At 39.6% G+C, this 24,961-nt stretch overlaps 1 protein-coding gene across 3 annotated transcripts in view; it reads left to right on the forward strand.

Moving 5' to 3' along the window:
- Positions 1-24,961, forward strand: part of RGL1 (ral guanine nucleotide dissociation stimulator like 1) — a 163,529-nt gene that overhangs the window by 57,947 nt on the left and 80,621 nt on the right. For all 3 annotated transcript variants that reach the window (XM_077763256.1, XM_077763258.1, XM_077763257.1), the window contains one exon: positions 18,039-18,247. In XM_077763256.1, coding sequence (XP_077619382.1) covers positions 18,039-18,247 — 209 coding nt within the window. The remainder of the gene's footprint in view (positions 1-18,038; positions 18,248-24,961) is intronic.

The following is a 24,961-nucleotide window of genomic DNA, read 5'->3' on the forward strand; positions in this document are numbered from 1 at the left end:
CCAGAGGTATGGACTTCGCGAGATGTTGGGGCTACAGAGGAGTCCGTGGTGGCTAAGCTTCCAAATGACCAAGCTAGAAACTCTCCCCACTGGTTTTGCTTCCCTGCTGACTGCTGCTTTACTTTGTGACATTAGTGGCCTGTTTGTGCCTCTCATGCTTTTTTGGCAAAATGCATGTATGTGCTTCGGACTGCTAGGTGCCCATCAGGTCACGTAAGTAGGTTTGAAAAATGCTATTATTTCGTCCCCATTTAAGACATAGCTGCACAGCATAGCTCTTCAGTCCACATCTAGCCTGGGCACCGTCCACACATTATACCTGCTTCCACAGTTGCCTTCTAGTCCTCGACAAAGCATTTTTTCCCCTGATTCCCCTTTTTCAGTATTTACTTTGGACACAGTAACTGTGCACACGATTTCCCTGGGTCAATCTAATTTAAGTTTTTTAAGCTTACAAGCTCTGGAAGTGACCAAGGAGAGCTTCTCAATGTGAAGGGGAAGCCCCCCACCCCCACTTTAATGAAAGTGACAAGGCAATAGGACATTGTGGTAGGTATTCACACAGCTCTGCTCGTTACATAATATAATGGTCACCCACAGCCAGATACTTAACCCATCTCACATTCAGGGCCATTGTGTCCACTTGCTGAGACAGTACTTCTTTGTTTGTGCAAATAAGCAGCTAATGATTATTAGCTTAGCTATGAAGTTAAATCACATTCCTGGAAAGGGAAATGTTACAGCTTTTTTTTTTTTTCCTTTTTCTCTTTCTTTCTTTCTTTCTTTCTTTCTTTCTTTCTTTCTTTCTTTCTTTCTTTCTTTCTAAGGGGAGAGGAGAATACATTTTTGAAAATCCAAACATACAGTTACTACTGGAGACATGGGCATTACACCTCTTTGACAAGAGAGGTTTATATTTTGTTTGTTCAAGACAGTCTCATATAATCTCCCATAGTGACTGCTCTCCTGATAAAATGAAATTGAAATATTTGCCTTTAAATAGTTGTACTGATACGGAACAGCTAGGTCCTAATTTGCCTACCCTGGTGTAGGCAAATTTTTTCTCCCTCCCAATAACTCAGGAGGATAAGATGTCGAGTATAGGACCTGAGAGTCTGTGGTTTATCCCTAGCACCTGGCATGGAGTAGGTTCCCCTTATTTGCCATATGTGGAATGAGGAGTGCATGGGGAACCTTTGGGGAGCAGATGGAGGGGGGAGGGTCTTACCTACCAGAGCCATCTGGCATTGCTCCTTCAGTGTGGCTTTAGAGTGTAGAGGTCTGGGCTTGACCCTCGCCTCTGTCAGCTACAAGTAATGTGACTGGGTAAATTACTTAGCCTGTTGAGCCTTAGTGCCCTCATCTTTAACTTGGGGTTGTTATGGGGATCACATGAGATTGTGTGTCTGAAAGAGGTTTGATATTAGAAAGGGCCACACAGAAGGTAACAGTATTCACAATCTTGGTTTTTCAAGTCAGAATTGAACTTGTATAGTAACACTGATTAACTTAGGTGTTCACCTGGTCTGAACTTCAGTCAGGAACAATTCAAGTCAGTGTATGCTTCTACTCTGAGTAAAACTAATGTCAATCAATGACCATGGGAAAAGAATAAAATTGGTCCCTTGCTACAGGTAAGGAAGAAAGGGAGTTGGACAGAAGATGGGTAACACCAAGATTTTAGAAGAGGGAATTCATGCCCAAGTAAAAGCAGAATATTTTACTCTAATAATGGTTTATTTCATTTAATGATCATCGCAATTGATCTAGTATTGCTTCTGTGCCCCCCCCTTTTTTTTTCTGAGAGAGGAAGAGAGAGAGATAATGAGAGAGAATCTTAAGCAGGCTCTATGCCCAGCACAGAGTCTGATATGGGCTTGATCTCACGACCATCAGCTCATGACCTGAGTCAAAATCAAGAATCAGACGCTTAACCAACTGAGCCACCCAGGCACGCCTGTTACAGTGCTTTTTATCATTAAATTTTATTATAATAATCTGAGACTTTCCGTAGGTTCCCTGAGTTACAAGGCTTTGGATTTAATAGCTTGAAGGTTGGGCCCATGAATCTGTTTTTATTTTTTTTATTTTTAAAAAATTTTAAATGTTTTTTTAAAATTTATTTCTGAGAGAGAGAGATTGAGAGACAGAGAGACAGTGTTAGCAGGGAGGGTCAGAGAGACAGAATCTGAAGCAGGCTCCAGTCTCTGAGCTAGCTGTCAGCACAGAGTCCATTGTGGGGCTCGAACCCATGAACTGTGAGATCATGACCTGAGCCGAAGTCAGATACTTAACCGACTGAGCCACCCAGGCGCCCCCCATGAATCTGTTTTTAAAAAGTGCCCCCAGGTGATGCTGGTGTAGGTGGAGCATGGCCCACATTTTGAGAAACTTGACTTCTCTAGTTGTCTTCCAGCTGAATCCATTTTTACTTCCTTGCAGTTCATTTTTCATGTAGACCCATGTTCTATTTGATTATGGTATACTTACTACTTAAAACCTTTGAGTGGCTTTCCACTGATAATAGGCTAAAGATCAAAATTCTTCTGGCCAAGCTTATCTCTTGCCATTCTCCTTGGGCTCACTCACCTTTGACCACATGGACTTCTCTATCCTTCTGATATGCCATTTATTCCTGCTTCATGTCATTTGCAACATGGAGTTCCCTCACTTGAAATGTTCTCTATCACCCTTTACCTGGTGAACCCCTAGTGATTATCCTGATCTCTGTTTCCTCAGTGAAACTTTCCCTGATCGCCAAGACAAAACCTGACCCTCTTCTTACGTTCTTTTACCACCTTTTTTAGAAAGCAATGATCTTCACTTTGATTAGATTGCTAATTGGTAAATTGTCTGTTTAATATTTGTCTTCTCTGCTTCAGTGGTGGCTCCATGAGGCTACAGTCCATGTCTGTGTTCATTTCTGCATGTGCAGTGCCTTATAATAGTACCTGGAACATATTACAAACTCAAGTATTTTTGAAAAAATGAATGAAAATGGGATTTGTGGTCAAGAAGCACTGCCCTAGACCTGCAGTTAAGTTTAATGACTCAGGTAGCAAGTGGGCTTCGTTATAAAGTGGAATCCATTGTCACTAGCATTCTAGGATGAATTCTTGGAACAGTTATTTGTGTCAGTAATAAGAATTATTATAAATAAAGACCTCAAACAATGGTCTTGGTGTTTAAGGCTTAGAACCTGGCATGGTAGAAAGGAGAAGTTACAAGACTTCAGATGAAATCTGTACTTCCTGTATATGATGTCCTTCATGCAAGAGGCATTGGAAGCTGCTTAGTAGTCCAACACCTGGCAAATAAGCTTTTCACAGTGTTCTTACCCTCATGTCATGAAGCTGGGTGATGAGGCTGTGTGCTCATTTTCTCTGATACTCTGCTTGGAGTTGTGAGGAATGAGAACAAGTGCATATTCCCACTCTCTGTTTTCAAAGCAAGTAATCGGCTCAATGGCTTTTACCTCTGATAGAACAATGAAGGCAATGCCAATCTCAGAGAATGAGAGATCCTTGTTACATGTAGTTTGATTCAAGATCTCAATCTTGATGGGAAAGGAATTCTGGAGGAGAAAACGCCTGACTTCAGTAATTTTTATTATTTTTTAAAATTTTATTTATTTATTTTGAGAGAGTGAGATGGGAGAGGAAGGGCAGGGGGTGGGGGGGAGAGAGAGATCCAAGCAGGCTGTGTGCTGTCATCACAGAGCCTGATGTGGGGCTCGAACTCACAAACCATGAGATCATGACCCAAGCGGAAACCAAGGGTCAGATGCTTAACTGACTGAGCCACCCAGGCACACCGACTTCAGTAATTTTTAAAATCAAGATGATCAAGTATGGAATTAATTGAGATTCACAAAAAGCTCAGAAATGTCATTTTGATAAATTCACTTCAGTTCTCACCTACTATGAAGAGATCTTTGTTTAACTACGATTTTTAGTTCAGAGGACAGAATTTTATATTTTTCAGTACATCTATGGAGTTGCCTAAAGCTTTAATTCAGATTTCTAGATAATTTGCAATTTGATGACATTAAATTGCTTTTCACTCATTCCTACCGACATGTACTAGCATGCATTGTTAGGCCTTATTCTGTATCCCAGGGATATGTTAGTGGACAAGACAGATAAGGGCTCTGCTGTTGTGCAGTTGACAGGCAGCAAGCATGTAAACAAGTCAGTGCTGTTAAGAAATGAACCTAGATCACGTGATCTGGCTGGCAGAGGAAGATTGGTAGCATGACACCAAGAGATGGTCCTGGGCTGAGGGTGGGGCGTTAACTGAGGAGATATTCCTGATCAGAAGAAGTGAATGAGGGGAAGGATCCACCATGAGAAAGGCAGGCGGTGTGGAATTTTAGGCAGAAGGAGCAAGTGAAGTGTGAATGAACGTACTGTGTTTTGAGAACTGAAATATCTTGTGGCTGGGGCTTAGAGAGGGAAGGAGATGGTTTTCGTGGTCAAGGAGATAGGCATAAGGGGCATCATGGGCCCTGGTAGAAAAGTCTACATATTACTCCAAGTGTTATGGGAAGCCACTGAGAGGTTTTAAGAACAGGGGAGTGACCTGATCTGATTTGTTTTCAAAAGATTACCATGGATGCTGTAAGAACAATTTAAAATGGCTTTTGGGGGCACCTGGGTGGCTCAGTCGCTTAAGTGTCCGACTTCGGCTCAGGTCATGATCTCATGGTTTGTGGGTTCGAGCCCCGCGTCGGGCTCTGTGCTGACAGCTAGCTCAGAGCCTGGAGCCTACTTCAGATTCTGTGTCTCCGTCTCTCTCTGACCCTCCCCTGCTCATGCTGTCTCTCTCTCTCAGAAATAAATAAAACATTTAAGAAAAATAAAAAAAAAAAAATAAAAAAGCTCTTGCCTTAGCAATCCAGCTAAGAGGTGATGATCAAACATTACATGCTTTTATGGTATGTGTACAGACTTTTCTTGTTTATATGTACAGACTGTTTTATTTGACTGTGTTTGGAATAATCAAGTAAAGCTTGTGTAGGGAACATAGTGTTAGATTCGTTAGATAAAAAACTCATTTCTATCTGGAAAACATACATTAAGTACTCATGAAGTGCTTGTTGATGTGATCACAGGCTAATTTCTGGGGATATAAATATAAATTTGACTAGTCTTTGACCTTAAAGATTTCACAGTCTATTGGAGGATGCTTGTAAGTAAACAGATGCTGGCAACATACTATAGAAAACATGTGGCTCTACTATCAACTAAAACGGCCACAGATGTTTCTATCTATGTCTCTTGGTGGACATGCACAATCGTTTCTGTTGGGAACGTACCTAGGAATGGAATTGCTGAATCATAGGATAGGCATGTTTAGCTATAGCGAATACTTGGACTTTATCCTAAAAGTAGAATCTGTGCTTTAGAAAGAACATTTTGGCAAGACTAGAGGCAAGGGAACATGGTTCAGTACCTGTTGCGCCTACCCAGTTAAGAAACGAGATCTAAATTAAGGCAGGACTGTAAGGAAGAAGCATAGAATAGGAAGCTCTTTAGGGAATGGGACAGGTTGGATGTTGGAGTTGAGGGGAAGACAAGGTGGAGAGAAGGGGGGTGATTTGCACCATTAATTAAGTTAGAGGCCGGAGTAGGGGTGAGATTTTAGAGGAATTAAATGAATTTCTTTTTGTGCATGTTGAGTTAAAGTTCCTTAAGGATGATTCAGAAGAAGACAAGTTAGAAAAAGAGCAAGAACTCGAGATAGAGTTGGAAGTAAATATATTTGTGTTAGGCGAAGCTGTGGGGATGCATGTGGGGGATGGCTGGAAAGAGGACATAGACTAGGAAGAGGTTCGATGTTAGAAATGTTTCCATATTGTTGGAAAGTGAAGGACAAGGAACCAGTGATCGGCCTGTACTATCGAATGAGAGCCTTGAGGGGCGTAAGATAGAATTCTGGTAAAGTACGACTCTGGGTCCTGTCTACCTAGAGTTGAGTCCTGGCTTTGGCCATGTTTTAGCTATTTGCCCTGAGACAAGTCACTTAGTCTTTCTCAGCCTCAGTTTTCTGTAAAATAGCTGTACAGTGGGGATAATAAATTTATCTGCTTTGTAAGATTATGATGGGATACATAAAAAGTGCTGAGAGTTATTGGTCGTGGTTGTTGAGAAAGTGATTTTTGTAAGAGGCAGAGAGTTGCAAGAGGGAATCAGTGGTGTAAGTTCTTTAGGGACACCTTAGCAGGTAAGGGCTGAAGTGTTTCCATGGGACTGACAGCCAACAGAAGTAAAATCGATAGGCTAGTCTTAATACATTTCCTTCTTATAGGAAAGCCCATTGAATTTCATAACATAAACACATCAGAGCGATCACATGGTTTGCTTGAAAGCATCTTAGGTCATTGACAGAGTGTTATAGCTTGGTTTATTATATAGTTTTTTGATCTCAAGCAGTTCAAAGTGTATCCCACATTTTTCTGAATCATCCTCTTAACATCTAGGTAAGTTAAGGAAGGTAAAGGTAACATTATTCCCAATTTACAGATGAGGACATCGAGACTAAGAGAAGTCACATGGCTTTGTCTAAACTTGTGTTAATCAGCTTCTCCTTTATCCCATCAATAAAGCTTACTCATCTCTGTTTTAGCATTGTCTAGCACAATGTTTTTCAAAGGTTAATTAAGGGATCTACTGCATTTAGTATCACTTGGGATATTGGCTAGAATGCAGATCCTTTGGCTTTATTCTAGGTTCACTGATCAGAGTCTTTGGGACATGGGCTTAAGCATCAGTGATTTTGCCAGCCCTCCAAAGTGATTCTTTTGAAACTGTTTAGTGCGTTCAAGGAAACCGAGAAATAAATTCCTAGGGGCACGTTGTTCTTAGTGACATTTTTCACTTACAAAACCTTAAAGTATTTTATATTCAGGAACTCAAACTACTGTAACTAAAACTTTAGAACCTTTCTGAAACCTGTCATCTGGTTTGTTATCTTTGTGAAATTGAGTAGTATCTTTGGGCTTGAGGGTAAAACTGACTTGACCTATTCATTTGTGTCAAAAGGACAATTTATTGGTTTGTTACCATAGCACTGCTGGGTCGTCACAGAGAAGCTATGGCCAGGGACTCTATATATTTAATTTGGTCAATGATTCCATCTGCAGTTACTGTTTTAGTAAGCTTACAGTCAATATATATATACATATACATATATATGTGTGTATATATATATATAGTATCAATTAAAAACATTTGCTTTCTCTATAATCAGAGCTATGAATGGTATTTCTAGTGGGGCAGCATAAAACTCTCATGATCAGGTGACTTGACAACTCCAATTCAAGGGAGTAGACTCCATTAGAACAAGCCCATAGTCCAGTGAGCGATGGCTCATAAACTACTTTCTTTCCCTTAGCTGTGGAGGAGGTGGAGTTTTCTCTGTGAGTTGGCATCTTGTCCGTCTGGTTCTCTGTTTTTACCTCTGGCTGCCACCAGCTACATAGTAGGGACTCAACAAACACTTGTTGAATGAATGAATCCACTCAAGTTTATTTAGGAACTATCAAACACAACCCAGTTAAAAAAAATTATTCTAGCCTACTGCTAGATAAATAGAAGGCACTGACAAATACTTGATGATTAATCGAATGGGAACTAGAAACAGAATCTAGTTCTGTGTGATTTTCCCCCCTCCTTTTCTTCCTTATCATTGACTCTTAGGGTTGGAAGAGGTCTTTATCCCCACCGGTTCTGAAGTTCTCACTACAAGATCCCTGTTATTTACCTGGCATTATCTCATAAAAATACACACTAGTCTTAAGTTCTGTACTTTGCTTCCATGCCAGTAAATGAAAATTTTCACGTTTATATTTTATAATCTCCACTGTTAGGTTTTTAAAGAATACAATCCTTACTTCCTTTATAGATTCCCTTAGCACCTCACTTAGGTTCTTTGCACAATGGAAGTTCTTTTAATACTGTTTCTACTGACTTGATTTCAAGAGTGGGTCTTGAGTGATGGGAATGATGAGCATATTATTAGGAAGCTAAATATTTTCTTTGCAACTGACACGCCTGTCTTTTTGCATATGTTTTTGACACCTTAAATCTATTGAACAAAATGGTTGCTCTTTCAGTTTCTGTTCATTTGGAGAAATTGGATCTGCATCTTTGCCAACTATCAGTCCTTTCTATGCTCTGCCTTCTCCTTTATTTTTATTGAGTGTCAGCATTTATAAATCTGTCACTTTGGCTATATCCCACGGTCAATCATATTGCCATTCTGCTTGCATTTCTCTCTAAAGATTTCTCTCTAAAGTTAGAGGGGAATTATCTCTTGACTAGGGAGATTTATAATCCCAGCAGGTAGGCAAATTAATTAATAATCTGGAAATCAGAGGTGAAAGTGAGCATGCCCCATGGGTTCTTGGGCTGTGTTATCCAGTAGCTCATACAGGTTACTGACATTGTTTTCCTGGCTCCTTTTAAGCCCTTGGGAGAAGTCATTTGTCTTTCTTAAGCTTAATTTACTCATTTAAGAAACCATAATAATGAGGGGGAGTTTTGTTTTCCTCCAGAGAGGATGTTTAGCACTAAACCTATATTTTTCTCCCTTAGTCCTTGTTAAAGATTTCAGTCAGTGTCAGGAGGTAAGAGACATAATACCACAGAACATTTGATGCAGTCAGACCTAACTTTTGGTGAAAGTTATTGGGGCAGAGAAAAAAATTTAAAAAGGGGATTTTAGTATAACACACAATATTTTCTTTTATCGGTGGGATCCTGAATAGTTCTTGTGACTGTGCAACATGCTTTCAGATCTGTTATCTAATTTTGTCTCTCTCTTACAGCAATCCTATGAAGTATGGAGATTCTGGGCTATTGAGTTCTAATAGTCTTGGGTATTCAAATCGGGGGTGGAATACCCAATATTGTGTTACTTTGTGTTTTAACGCAACACACTGTAATAGAAAGACAGGGCTGGTTTTATATCCTGACTCTGTCCATTAGGGTAATGGGCTGAGTAACTTCGGGCCAGATCCTCACTTCTCTAAACTTCAGGTTCCTACAGTAAAGTGAGAATAATTCCTATACCAGAGGATTTTTGTAAAGATTGAGCTTCTGACCCATAAGTGCTCAATAAATACCATTAACTCTCTCTTCTCTTCCTTTTCATTTACCGCATGAGGATGAAATGTTTTCTTAGAATTGATTTACAGATTATGAAGAGTAAAATCTACTGAGAAAAGAAGCCAGTTCATTTCAGTATATCTTTCAGAGAGATGTACTCAAGATAAAACTAAATTGTTCTTCATACCTTGCCCTAGATTTGATCACCTGATAGTAGGCTTGAAAGATACCTGCTTGCTCTGTAGGTAGCCATTTCTCCAAGCCCATGACTTAGGAATATTACTTGTGTCAAACTCAGCACTGAGGAATAGAGTATTTGCCAAAGGCCCTATGTTCCAGAGCTTTGAAGGAACTGTAAAGTTAACTTTTACATTTGAATTTATAAGTCCACATAGACTTTAAAGATTTTGTTTTGGAGGGGAAAAGAAGCAAGTTAGTCATTACTTGAATTCTGAAATCCAGGGGAATAATGATTTACTGGCATTTTGATAATGGGGCTTTGATTTTTATGCTTTATCATTATAAAGGGGTTAATAATAGTGGAAGCAAAATGTTTACTTGGCTTAAAACTGAACTAATCCATAAGAAGGTGGGGGAGGGTAAGAGATTCCTTAATGTGATGTGGAGAATAAGAATCAAACTAAGTTTGGAAACATCAAGTAATTGCTACCCCCTGCCATCCACCCCTCCCCCAGACCCCAAGGATTGGTGAAGGAGCCCTTTAAATGTCAGTAGATAAAGTCCCATGGAACTGTCTGTGGGATTTATGGTGGGCTTGGAAAGCTTCTGGGCTGTGGAGAAGCTTTTCCATTCATAGCAGGCTTCATTCATAGACAATATTAGGTCACACAGAAGCCCACTACCCCCTACTGACCTTTTCAGACAGAGGTTGGCTGGGCTGCTCAAAAACAGAATGAGTTCCAGAAAGCCAGAGCACCTGTCAACCTGTGACCTCAGGATAAGAAGACCTTGGGTATTTGGGGCTCTGAACGAGAGAGAAATGAGGAGGTTATACATTTTGCAAGTTTATTATGGATACTAAACACTGTGTGATGATTTGTTATTTGGTAAATACAGCAGAGACTATTTTAGTTCAGACTTCCCTCTCCTCATGCAGCTCTAAGTCCCTGAACTTCTCAAAATAACATGTGATTTCTATATTTCATAGAGTAGATGACCAAGGCATTGAGGCTTGAATTTATTGTCCTAGGCTCCATAGTGACTTGGTCTCAGAAACGGGGATGGGGCCCAGGTTAATTCAAAACATCTCAGTCACTAGCATTCTGTTTCAGGCAGAAAAGTAGCACATAAAAGTGAAATTATTTTATGTGGAAAATGTAGCAAACTCCCCGACATCTGCTTAATTTTTGAATCTGCCTCCGTAAAGACTTTGGAATCCTTCAAAGAGGACCAGAATGTCGGAAATAGGGGTCTATGTCAGGGAAGGTGGAGTCTGTTATGGGTTAACATTGGATGGAGCAGGTTCAGAGCCAGGAGGACCACTCTTCCAGGAGATGGAAAACACAACTTCCTGTTTCCCCTAGGAGAGTTCCTGGACTCTGAAGGGGTGATCTAAGGAACCCTGCTGGGACAGGATGGTGCAAGGAGCTGGGATTTCTGTGTGATAAAACAACAGCCTTTGTTTGTTATTACAGCTCTGTCAGCATTTTCCTGAGGATGAAGGGTACTCATCATAGAAACCTGACCACATTTTAACATGTGGCTTCAAGTCAAGTCAACTCTTGGGGATCTTATCAGAGGTGTTTGGAACATGTTCGGTTGTCATGCACATGCTTCTCTACCTCTTCTTTTTTTACGTATCTACTTTTTCTTTAGTCCAGAGGCAGAATTTCAGTCTCTTTGGGGTCAGAGGTCACAATGACAGCCCAAATGCCTTAACTGGATCGGAACACAGAAAGAGAAAAGTGTTCAACCAGAATGAAGGTCTTTCCTGAATTCACCGTTGACATAATCTGAGAGGGGCTCCTGGGCAGCAGTGTGCTGATAAATCAGCTCTCTAGAACAAAAGCCCTGACTTTTATGCAATTGGCCCATTTCTATGGTGTGAATATTTCCACTATGACTGAATTCACAACACCAACATGATGTCATTGAACGTAGAATTGAGAAGGAGTGTGCACAATTGGCTCTTGCAAGTCGTACGTGCCAGGTCTGGCACACCACCGGCTAGACCGTGTATGTTTGCATCAGTAGATGGAAGGTTGTGTTTGGCATGTGTATAAATTTTCCAAAGGAGGTTCTTCTGAGTTTGCTCCCCAGAAATGCTACCAGAGATCAGACGACGTGTCTGTTTGCTACTTGTGCAGATGCTTCTTCCAGTGCTTGACATCTTTGCTCCTGGAACCTTCTTAATTTTTGTTTTCTTCCATCCTCAGTCCTCTATTTTTCCTGTTCCACACAGTTTGCCTGGGAAAGGAAAGCCACTTTAATTGATTTAATGTCTACATATTTCCATCTACACATTTCCCTCTAAGGCTCCTCTCCCCAACTTTTAGATTTTTAACTGCCTGTTAGACTGTAATATTGAAAAATCCCGAAAATACTTCAACTTCTACATTTCCTTTTTTTTTTTAAAGGTTATTTGTTTTGAGTGAGGAAGGGGCAGAGAGAGGGGGAGAGAGTGAGTGAGTGAATCCCAAGCAGGCTCTGCATTGTCAGCGTGGGGCTCGATCTCACGACCATGGGATCATGACCTGAGCCAAACTCAAGACTTCAACGTTCAACCGACTGAGCCACCCAGGCACCCCTCAAGTTCTACATTTCTAAAGTGGATTCAGTACCTCTGCCCCACAAAAATCTGGTTTCACTTCCTCAAATTTCTTTCATATAGGTGGTACTATTAACATTCAGTCATTCACACTAAAAATCAGGTAAATGTTACAGATTCTTTTCCCAAATCTTCATCCTATGCATCCAACTCTTCATCACATCTTGACAATTCCCTGAATATTCTCCAAGTATGTCCCTCCACCCACAATTCCTGAGTATTCCCCAAGTATGTCCCTCCACCCACTTTCTCTATTCCTATCATTGTTACACAAGTTAAGGCCCATCTGGAGTCTCAACGATTTTCTCACTAATTTTCTCAACTTTAAACTTCCCATCAGAGGCATCCTCCTCACTGTGGTTTCTCTGACCATGCTAAAAACTATAGGAAATGGAGTGTAAGCTTTTTAGGATTGGACCTGAGTGCTCCGTGATCAGGTAGTTCCCTGCTGACTCTCTGGCCAAGCTATCCATTCCTTTTGTCAGATTGCTCCTGTAACCATGTTCCCTCCCATCGCACCTCATTTTTTAAAAAAAATTTTAATGTTTATTTATTTTTGAGAGAGAGCAAGAGGGGCAGAGAGAGGGGAGGGGCAGAGAAGGAGGGACACACAGAATCCGAACCAGGCTCCAGGCTCTGAACTGTCAGCACAGAGCCCGACGTGGGGCTCGAACTTGTGAACCACGAGATCATGACCTGAACCGAAGTCGGATGCTTAACCAACTGAGCCACCCAGGCGCCATGTCACACCTCTTTTCTTAATGTCTTTGTGCTGGTGTCTCTGCTATGTCCTCCCCACGATTGTTAACTGATAAGTTAAAACCCAGTGTGAACATCCCCTATTTAGGATGCCTTTTCTGATGCCATCTCTATGCTGGGTCTCTCCTGGTTCTTCCATGATATCTGCCTATCAATCTCTCTCTTTTTTTTTTTTTTTTTTTACTCATTTTGCATGATAATGGTTTCTTTGTGTCTGTTTCCTCCACTAGACCCGGTAACCTGGGTGTTAGAACTGCATGCTATTTACCTTTATGTCTCTACTAGCTTGTACAGTGCCCAACGCACGGTATTGTTAATTAATGTGTGTCCGAATAAACAAAAGAGAGATCCATGCTATACTCTCTGTATGCACTTAGCATCGTGTTACCAAGTAAAGATAATACAGTATGCCAAGAGTTAAGTTTGAAATTTATGTAAACAACTAATAATGTTTCAGTATCAATAGGTCCTAAATAATACACAGGACATACTTAGCCCCCCCCCCCAATTATCCTATTACTCCTTATTTTCCTAAAGTTAAAATTTAAGCATCCTGGCAAACTTAACCTAGAAAAAAATCAAGTTCACACCCAGAGAAGTTCACACAGTTCAGAAGCTCACACTGAACTGACATCAGTTGGCCGAGGGTTCTGTATAGACTGTGCCTCGCATCTCTCAGCGTCTTATGTGTAAAGAGCTCACAATACTCAGATGCACTGGCCTTGCCATACACTGTGCTATGTGCCATCATATTCGTGTGTTTTTCCTCTTGCATGGCAGGAACATCTCATGTGTACGTGTTCGGGCAATACAGAGCTTCTTTGTGCATCCACCATGGCCTCTCCTGTCTGTGGTGGCTTGGTGGATTGGTGAGGGGAGCGTTTGAGACAGGAGTATAGCACGGACCCTTGGCGCTCGAGGATGAATGTAGAGCTAGCAATGTGTACCTTCCTAAAGTCTGTAAAAATCTTGGACGTGGGTTTTAGATTTTGTTAGAGGGTTATGGCTGGAATAATACTCACTGTTTACATTTCTGCTCAGGCCAGGATGCCTGAGAACTGGTGTTCTGAAGGTTGAGCATGTCTTGGATGAAGACGTGATACTGTCTCCAGTCTAACGACCTTGTGGACGTAGCACATCCTCTGTTGAAGCATCAGATGACTGACGTATTATTTGGATTGAAGGAAATTTTTTTTTTCAAGTTAGAAACACTCAAGTTGTTAACAGTTTATGTTTTGGAAGGTGAAAGAATGCATTTCTCTGTGACTGGCAACAGAATTGAAATACGGTACATTTCATCTCACACATTGTTTGCCTCCTGTCCCCCTCATGCCAGAACTGATAATTATGGAAATTCAGCTAGGACAGTTGGGCAGAATTGTAGATATTTACCCCATAGAAGTCAGACATGTTCTCTCAGGAAAAGATGTCTAATGGAAGAGAGATTGTCCCCCACCCTTCTCCAAATCCTGAAACATTTTTGTGGCCTCGGTATCGCGATCTTGTCAGTGAGATGATGGTCTCTGATTAAATCCAGATTGAGCTGTTTCCTGTTAGCGTGCTAACCCAGGGGGCAGGCTCAGCCCGCCATGTATTGCTCTCTGAGTCTGGGTTATTAAACACTCGTCTGCCAAGGCTCTGTCCCTGCCTCCCCTGCTTGTCTTTTAAACTAGAATTCAAAGGTATTGAGATATTACACACAAAACAGATCCTAAACTCTTAGAAGAGTTCTGTGGCTATTGAATTTTTTTTTGTGCTGCAAATGATTTGCTAAACTAAAAGTTTAGCTTCTCCAGTCTGACCTTAAGGCAGAGATATGTTTTCTGTTTCACTTTTCTATACTTTTATTTCAAAATAATTCCAGTAACAAGCAGATAATTTCAAAATTTTTTTTTCACAAAAATGTACTCCATTTGAGTGTTGGTATTAGAACTCATCCTCAAAACCTTCCCTCTGTTCTAGCAAGTTGATATTAGGATCCTTAGCAAATGTGCAGAAAATGGCATTAAGCAAATGCTGTGACTCCTTAACATGCCTTGTTAATTTTTTGTGAGAATGATTTTAGGCACCAGAGCAATTCCTGTCCTTCATTTTATATTGTCATTCATGCTCACTCATTGCATTTAGTGAATAATTTTGTTCTTTTTTTTTTAATGTTTATTTATTTATTTTTGAAAGAGAGAGAGAGAGACAGACAGACAGACAGACAGAGTGTGAGTGAGGGAGGGGAGACACAGAATCCAAAGCAGGCTCTAGGCTCTGAGCTGTCAGCACAGAGCCCGACGTGGGGCTTGAACTCATGAACCATGGATCATGACCTGAGCTGAGGTAGCTTAACAGACTGAGCCACCCAGGTGCCCCAGTAATTTTTAAAATCTAAATAATTCAAAGTTATGTTTATTAGCTATTCTCTTAGCTCAAACATGGTTCTCCCTAATGTACAGATGCAAACACTGAGGGACAAAAACCATTCCGGAGAGGTATGGGGATCAGACACACATACTGGGATTTTTTTTTTCCAGAGGAAAAGGAGGACCAAAAGGAAGCGACTGGGTTAATGAGTAACAGGATTCCATTCCCAAGGGAGAGCCTTGGCTTCCTGCCAACTCTGCTTTCTGGCAGGAAAGGGGGACCCACTTCATCAGGCCCTTTGACAAACATTTTTCTCTGTGTGTGAATTTTTGGCTACATCGGTGCTCAGGGAAAAATCCTCTTCTTTTAAGTAGCTTTCTACTTCCATAAGAAAAGATGTAAAGTGGAATTTGCCTTGTGAGTAAAGAAGAACCCTCAAATTGCAAAATTGTCTGGTAAGGGAACATTGTCACAAAGTAAGGAAGCTTGATTTAGAACTAGAGCTTGAATATCCCTGGAGAATGAGAAGCCATTCCTTTCATTGTTGTTAACATTTGACACTGAAGCTTATTTTTTAAACTGCTCTTTCATATTACCAGGCTGATCATTTATTTGGGATCAGATCTTTTGAAGAGACAGAGTAAAAAGTAGAAAACACCTTTACGCGTTGATATTAAGAAAGACGTCAAAGGGACATAGAGATATTTGGAGATAAAAATTAACACTGTGTTTTATAATGTCTTTTTTTTAAGTGAAAAGTGGCAAAAGTGAATGATGGTTTAAATGCATCGCAGTGACTTACTAAGCTAACATTTTGTAAAATATGTTCGTCCTGACGATCTGCAAGATGCTTCAGAGTAAAGGGAAGTCCATTTGGAAGGATCACGTTATCATGATCATGTGTCCGTCTCTTAGAGTTTCATCACGTGTGGGCATATTGAAGACTTTAAGAAATTCAGTACGAAAGAAATGTATTTGACTTTGTTTTACTCTATAGCTCTCAAACTTGACCACAAGACCTTTTGTTTTAGGACTCGTGTTTTACAGCACCTACTTAGGTAGGACAACCCCGTACTAACTAGTAAAACAAGAAATTAGACTTTGAAATCATACATCCTCTTCATTTATAGTTTCTGCTTAAAGTGAGTTGACACTCCCGTGAGGATAGATGGATACTATTAGGCGTGTTTTCACAGAGAGTGATAAAGAGCAGTTATCAGGCCGTGGTCGGAGTCAACGGGTGGAAGGGGCCTCGAGGCCTACAGAAACCTCTGGTATTTTGCCTGAACCAGATCCCTCCCTTGGTAAAGTGAAAGTATCCTTCGAGAGTGAAATAAAGAAATAAAGTCATCCACTGTGGAACCTGGAGTCTTAATGGTAACTCGTCTTAGCAGTTAGACGTAATGAGATTCAGCTCTTCTAACCCTTTTCTGAAAGCGATTGCCACCACTTCGGCCTTACTGGAGGCAATCTTGCCAGCTAATTTCCTCCCGGTGGTTTAACATGCGACAGGCCAGGTGAAGAGAAAGCAAATGTGCTACTCAGTGAGCACCGTGTCGTCGTTCAGAGATTCATTCCCCTCTTTGCTCCTCTTCCTTAATTTTCACGCGTCCTGTTATTTCAATTTAGGAAAACCTGACATAGAGCAATTGAAACTTACAATTCAGAAAACCTGCCTGGGGATTGTTTCCATCTTTGAAGGTGATTATTTGCTTTAGAAAAGGATCCTCTGGGTAGGTCATCTTCGTGCTAATGAAGGACAAGTTAAGCTGAAAATTGCATTTTTGTATCATTTGTTACGCACAGATTTATTGCAGGATGTAAGGCACAGCTCTGTTTTCAGTTTGCTTCTCTTCCCTCATACTCAGTGTTCAAGCTTACGTATCTTTATCAATAATCAGTTCTTATGTTTTACGTCTGCCAGGGTGCAGTTGTACCTGCCCGTATTATTCACAGTTTCATTCTCATATGACAGCTACTTCTCATGAGCTGTCACGTCTTGTCTTGAGCAGTGCAAGTCTCTGGAAAGCAGGGGTCATACACACACCCACCTTTCCCATTACTCCCCAGAGGTTATCCCAGTGTTGTTTAGTATAGCCACTTCTTGGTCAATTATGTTGAATCCTGATGATATTGAATCAGGAAGGATATTGCTTCTTGTGGACTGAAGAACACCAGATCATGGTCAGATCTCCACAGATATCCAAATATACTCCTAATTTTTCAGCCTGGTGATATGTCAGCCGACTCACACAAATCCTAAGAATTTAACAATCAGCTCTCCAAATCCAGTAGGAGTCAGCTCCAGCACACCACTGTAGGAGCTGTCTTTAAGAATGAGTTTGGGGCACCTGAGTGGCTCAGTCGGTTAAGCGTCTGATTTCGGCTTAGGTCATGATCTCACGGTTTATAGGTTTGAGCCCCGCGTCGGGCTCTGTGCTGACAGCTAGCTCAGAGCCTGGAGGCTGTCTTCGGATTCTGTGACTTCCTCTCTCTGACCCTCCCTGACTCATGCTGTCTCTCTCTCTCTCTCAAAAATAAATAAAAAACATTTAAAAATTAAAAAAAAGAATGAGTTTATGGGTGATGGGCATGGAGGAGGGCACTTGTTGGGATGAGCACTGGGTGTTATATGGAAAACAACTTGACAATAAACTATAAAAAAAAAAAGAATGAGTTTGACAACGTACCATGGAACAGTACAAAGGGGATGATTGATTACTTTTGCTAAACTTGATCCTGGGGTCACGGAAAACATTCTTGATAAAATACGCCAGCAACCTAGTTCTTGACAGGGGATTAAGTAGAAACAAGTGTAGCCACTATGAAATAAAGCAGCTCGAACACCGTCACCACTGCCTCACTCTACTATGCGCACGGGCGGGGATGGTTGCTTTACATGGCTTGTAGGGGAATTAAGGAAGAGCACGGAAAACACAATATGCTCTGCTTCCACCGTTCCAGTGATCGTGGTTTTCCTTTAGGGAGTCTTTTTGCCTGATCATAATCATAATGAATTTCTTGTACAGGTTGAAGGGGACCAGCTCCCTCCAGGACATACAGTCAGTCAGTACGAGACCTGTAAGATCAGGACCATAAAAGCGGGCACCTTGGAGAAGCTCGTAGAGAACCTGCTGACGGCTTTTGGGGACAATGACTTTACCTATATCAGCATCTTCCTGTCAACATACAGAGGCTTTGCCTCCACCAAAGAGGTGCTGGAACTGCTGCTGGACAGGTAAGAATCTAAAGCAGTCTGAGAGATGACAGAAACGTCGAGAAAGGCCTTGAGCAGAGGGGAGGCCTGAGTTTCCGAGTCACCTGCACTCAGTACGTAGAGAGGGCTGTATGAGGAAGGACTCACTGGAAGGAAATACTCTGCAACACGTGGCTTGAAGACTTTTCAGGAGCCACATTATGGTTTATTTCTAGTAGAAGTACTTAGAAAAATCTATAATATATTGGGGAGTTCATGCCATAAATCTACACTCCGTTGTACATAGATTGCAGTTACTGTTTGCCCCCTAAAATTTTCTCCGTATTTTAATAATTTTATATTATTCTAGTAAATAAGCCATTAACTAGGAATCTTATTGGGTTGTTGGAAGAATTAAATATGCTAATATATGAAATATGGAGCTCAGTATTAGATCCAGGGGAAGAATCTAACGGGTGGTAGCTTCAATAATGATGGTAATATTATTAACAATCACTATGCACTGACTGCTGTATGAATATTATCCTCGGTTTATGTTGTTAGGTCGTATGTTACAGATAGTGGAGCAGTGTATATTATGTTTCACATACTGATAATTCTGTTTCCCCCCTTCTTTTTGCTTTATTTATAATTAAACTTGACCTTTTAGTATATTATTAAATTGACTTGACAGTGGGAGGAAGAAAAACCATCAGCCAAACAATTGTTTTAGAGACTGGAGAGTTCTCATTTAAATCCTTATATTTTGGGGTTTCCTGCATAAGAAAGGAAATGAGATAGGCTGTTTTTGTTGGAGTAGTTGACTACTGACTTTTAAATAGTTCTTTTAAAAGTTTTGGAAGCATTATGTGCTCATGGGCTCATAGAAGGGTATAAAAAGAAACGTTTCTGTTTTCTCCTACTACATTTCCCCAAATATCTTTCATTAGGCTTTTAAAAAAATTGTACAAGTAGGAAGAAAAAAAAATTAGACCATAATCTAATTAGGCAGATAATACGTGTTAGCATTTTAAAAACAGAAGTATCCGTGTGTATAGTGAAAAGTTCAAACAATTCAGAAAATTGTAAAAAGTAAACATTTTCCATTCCTCTTAGGTGATTACTGTAAACCATTCTTTTGTATTCTTCACCAAATTTTCTGGGCTTGTATGTGTGTTAGTGTGTGTGTGTGCATTATATACAGTTATATAATATTTATTCATATATGATATTTATCAAAATATCATATTTTTATAAGACATAAATAGAATCATAGTAGAGTCTGTTCTGCAACGTTTTTACTTCTCTGTCTTGGAGATTTTTTTATTCGTTAAGAGAATTAACATATGTGAAAGGCTTAAAACAGTGGCCAGCATATTGAAAGCTTAAGAAATGTAAGTTACAGTTATTTCAAAATCACATATAACTGGATTTACCATATTCTTTTTGGTGGCTTTATAATATTTTTTGAGTAGATTATTCTATGGATGGAAAGTTAAGCTCTCTCCAGTTTTTTAATTTGTTTTTAAAGTTTTTTTTATTAAAAGGTTTTTTTTAATGTTCATTTATTTTTGAGAGACAGAGACAGAGCGTGAATGGGGGAGGGACAAAGAGAGATGGAGACAGAATCTAAAGCAGACTCCAGGCTCTGAGCTGTCAGCACAGAGCCCGATTCCGGGCTCGAACTCATGAGCCCTGAGATCACATGACCTGAGCTGAAGCCAGATGCCACCCAACAGAGCCATCTGGTCCCTCCTGTTTTTAAAATTTTTAAACAATGCTTCAAAGAGTGTCTTTAAATATATATCTTTCAAGTACTCGTTTGAGAATTCTATACGATCATTTCATAGAAGAGTGATCGATAGGGCAGAATATATAAATATTTTAAAATGTGAAAGATATTGCTAAATTGCCCTTCAGAAAGTTGCACCGACCACAGTTCTGGCCTCAGAGAATGAGCGGCCTGTTCCCTTGCTTTCCCCACACCCTTGTGAACTGTGAATATTTTCACATCTACTCTTGAAACCATTTCTACCATCATCTGTCCACTGAAAAATAGCTCATTGTTTTTAAGTTTCTTACATTTGTGAGTGAGGTTTAGCATCTTTAAAACATTTACTGGGCCTTTGTGTTTTTCTGTTTATATCTTTTCACATCCTTTACTTATTTTTATTTGGGACTATTATCATCTAATTATAACTCTTTAATATTATGACATTAGTTTTTTGNTAAAATAAATTTTTATGTGGTCATTCTATCCCTCTTAAATAAGGCCTTTAATAATAAAATTCTATTTCAATGTGATTAAGATTATTGATAACAGTGGGTTTTTCTCAAGTTATTTTTCTCATAGATGCAATGTAGAATGAAATCATTTGAACCAATGGTTATTCATATGTTTATATTCAGGAATATTGAAAAATGCCTATCCTTTATCATACATTGATCTGTATATGATAACTCTGGACCTCAGCATGGATAGGAAGTTCTGTACTTTTTTGTATGCACTTAAAATGTTAAGCACTTAAAAATGTTAAGCCTAGAGTATAAACTTGTGGGATTAGTAAGTCATTTCTTTCATATTTTGTTTGCTTGTATGATATCAACACCTATAAATAGAATTTGGAGAACTCTATGAATTTTCTTTCTATCCATAAATATAGAAAGGGTGCAGTACATGCGGTATAGTGTTGGCAGACAGTATGAGTAAACAGGTCAACACCTCAAAAACTCCTACAAGTTTTCTTTGGAATTGACAACCTCCTCTTCTTATGGGTAGCTCTACTGATAATAGGCCACAGATGCCCACAGCCAGTGAAGGAATGCATGTGAATTCCAGCTGTTCATCATAAATAGTGGACATACACACAGGAACTAGAGTGTTTAGTCTGTGACTCATGTACATCCAGGTTTTATTTGATGATTTTTTGAATCTTCTCTTTGTTCTTTCATGGGAGGTATACAGTTTTTGATTTTTATAAGATTAACTGGATGACAGTTATTAAATAACAGATTACATAACAAATTACATTTAGTTCAAACTATCATTTAAGATATAACTGAACAAAAGAGTTAAGATTTATCTTGACCTGTTGGATGAGCCAAGGCTTGGCCTTAAATTTTATCTCCTACTCCTGTCCTTTGCTTGCTTCTGAAATGAGTGGAATCAACAAGTGCTGAATGCCTATAAAATACCCGGTACTCTGAAAGACACTATTTGGGTGAAACAAATATAAGGCTTGGTCAGTTTTCATCCTTGCGGTGAATTTCCTGTAAAGTTGTTGGTACTTGACCTCCAGGGCCCCTCACTTACTTGCAATACCCTTTACATCATTTATATTCACAATTTTGTATTCTTTTTCTTAGAGAGGACCCTTCAAATTGTATATGCTGTGCAAAACCTGGTTCCACTCCTTGAGAACTTAGTATTTTGCTGCAAGAGATAAGGCTTACACTCATAAAACAAGTAGACAACCACTTTAGTTGGTGTAAAAATGAAACTCTAACATGTTCTGCGGAAGTTCAGAGAAATAAATCTTGTTTATTTTGCTTCCTCCGTGGAAATGTGGATTTGTCCATGTATGTACAAACTTCACCATGAATATTTCTTTCTCCCATTTCCCACTCACTTAGATCTTGTGACCAGATGTTAATCTTTGTTCAGTTTTAACCAAGATACAGATTCTGTGAAACAATTGATTTTAAATTGGCCGTTGGGAGTTTTCATGTCTGTAATTGGGAGGTAGGCAATCAACTGCACAAACTTACCTACCCCGAAGATGAGTTTGATGTTCTATTTTTTTGTTAGTAAATTGTGGTACAGTTGTTAGTCTCTGATATAACTTTTTAGTGATTTGTCTTGGTTTCTCAATAGTAGATTGCTTATCTTTTGTGAAATTAGCACTGAGAAGTTACCATAGAGTGTGCTAATCCTAACAAGTCAACAATGGATTGAAGGCAGATGCTGCCATCTTTCTTTTGCCCCCAGAGGAAAGCTTTTTTGAAGTCAAACTTTGATTTTCCTTAAGACTTCCAATCATGTGGCTTTTCTTGTATGGAACTTTATATGATTTAAGGTTTTTTTCATTCTGTTATATGAGTCTTTGTGATTGACCAATAGACAGTGGTTTGAAGTCATGTATGGCTAATTCCATGTGTTTGCTTTATTTCTTACTTGGGGGTATCAGCAGTTCACCAAGAATCCAGTTTTCTGTGCTTCTCACCATGGCTCAGTTAATTCTAGGGCTGACAGACTTCCTTTTCAACCTCAGAGAAAGTTCTGAATTGTGGCTTAGCTCTTTGTGTTAGGCCTTCGCGATTTTATTTTCTCTAACTTTACACGTACATTCCATTCAAACATATATTCTTTCCACCGTACCCTTAAAAAAAGTAAGGAAGTTAGGCACCACTGAAAATACTTCACCTCAAATGTAGGGAGAAATCTGTCTCAACGAGTGATCCTCACTGAGCACCATGAAATGTTTATACCCAAACCTAGGGTTTTTTTTTCAGACGGCGGTCATATTGGCAACTTTTGGGCTATTCTTGATCATTCTCTTTGATCCTTATCTTTCATTTAGAAGTAAAAAGACTGCCAAAGACAAGCAGTAGTGGTGAATAGGTCTCCAGAAACATTTGGTAAGCCACTATTGGCACTCAGTTCACAGTTTGGGAAGGACTGAGCAAATCTGAACTGACTCTTCATATCAAGTGAATCCTTCCAGCAGAGGACCTTTGGAGAGGATAAAGGTTGAAGGCATCCATAAACATTGTACTTTCAGACCAATCTGACTTGAATTTGCTTGCTTAGGTCACAGGGAAGAAACTAACTCAGTGGGTCTTTAAACTTACTTCTTCTTTCCATGTTTTCTGGCCATGCATTTTCACAGACTCTTTCTCAGTTGATTTATCATTACATGACCCCCCGTGTTCACAGATGAGAAATTTGAGGCCCAGAAACATTCAGTCAGTAAGTGGCAGAGCTGGAATTAAAACCTACTTCTTTCTGAGGTGGAATCTCTTTCCAAGCATACCATATTGCTTCCCATGATTTGTTAATGCCATTTTTAGAAATTATTTTTTAATAGTTTATTGTCAAGTTGGTTTCCATATAACACCCAGTGCTCATCCCCACAAGTGCCTTCCTCCATGCCCATCATCCCCCTTCCCCTCCCCCCCCATCTGCCCTCAGTTTGTTCTTGGCATTCAAGAGTCACTCATGGTTTGCCTCCCTCCCTCTCCCCCACTATTTTTCCCCTTCTTCTCACCCATGTTAATGCCATGGAAGAGCTGATTTGGGGATAACCCCTCAGCTATCCTCAATTGATTTTCCTTGGAAACTACATTAGTCTCTTCACATAGTCATGAGCAATTCACTTGAACATCGATGTTCCTATTCATTCATCTAGTCAAGTGATAGTTACCAGATGTTTAATACGTACCACAGACTGCACTGTACAAGGTGCTGTGTATAAAGTAGACAAACTGTTCATGACTCCTGTATTCTTCATAATGGCTAGTGGGGAAGAGTAACATTAAATCACCATACAGATTGATGTGTATAATTAACACTGATACAATCCTTGGGACATAAGAACTAGATTCTGTGACAGAGATCATTAAGAGAGGATTTGGGGGAGGGTAGATATTACCCAAACAAAACTGGATATTGGCCAATGATTTGGGGTGTTTAAATAGGTCATGGGCCATCAATGTCACTGCTGGGTCTGTGCACCTAGAGTGTTTGTGTTTATTTGATGTGCTCAGGCCAGATCCTCTAACCTGAGTCTGCTGCTTCTCAAAGAGGGCTCTTCTTGGAGGACAGGGGTATAGTAAGTGAGAAAGGTTGGGAGGATTTATGCAAATATATATTATCATTATGGAGATAGTAATCGTAAATACATACTTTATGATACCTGGGATAGTAACACCTTCATATGTAAAATAGGATGCACCAGCAAGAATGAAGCTGATCTTACAAAATGAAGCCAATTCCTCCATAGTACAGAGAAGAGTCAATCAAATATAAAGCTTGACAAAATAAATTAGTCAGAGGAAGACATACCATATGATTTCACTCATATGTGGAATTTAAGAAACAAAACAAACAAGCCAAGATAAAAAATGAGAGAGAGAAACAGACTCTTAACTATAGAGAACAAACTGATGATTATGGGGGNGGGAGGGTTAAACAGGTGATGGGAATTGAGGAGGGCACTTGTGAGGACCACAGGGTGATGGTATGGAAATGTTAAATTACTATATTGTACACCTGAAACCAATATAACACTGTATGTCAACTAACTGGAATTAAAATAAAAACTTAAAAAATATGAAGCTCGAAAATGTTTTATTTCCATAGATTTTGTCATAATGCCAAATATGCTTCCCTTTCCGTTCAGAGTTTTAGGATACTTTATGGGAAAAGCAGTTTTCCTGTCTTTCTTTTAGTTACGAGATTCATGTATGAGACATAGAATCAAAAATGAATCTGATTCCAGTTTTGCACTCCTGACTTGCTCTGCACCATTGGGCAAGTTGCTTTGTCTTACTAGCCTCAGGTTCCTTGTCTATAACATTAGAATGAATAATAACCCTAATATTTATAGGGTTATTATGAGGCTTAAGCTTGGTAATATCAAGTTCTTAGTATAATGGCTGGCAAATATTAAGTGCTTAGGAGATTATCGTTAGTTTTTCTTTCTTCATGGAACTTAATACTATTGAAATTATCTTTCTTATTTATCTTTCTCATTT

The sequence above is a fragment of the Crocuta crocuta genome, unplaced genomic scaffold (genome assembly GCF_008692635.1).
Source record: "Crocuta crocuta isolate KB4526 unplaced genomic scaffold, BGI_CrCroc_1.0 scaffold3, whole genome shotgun sequence".
NCBI lineage: Eukaryota > Metazoa > Chordata > Mammalia > Carnivora > Hyaenidae > Crocuta > Crocuta crocuta.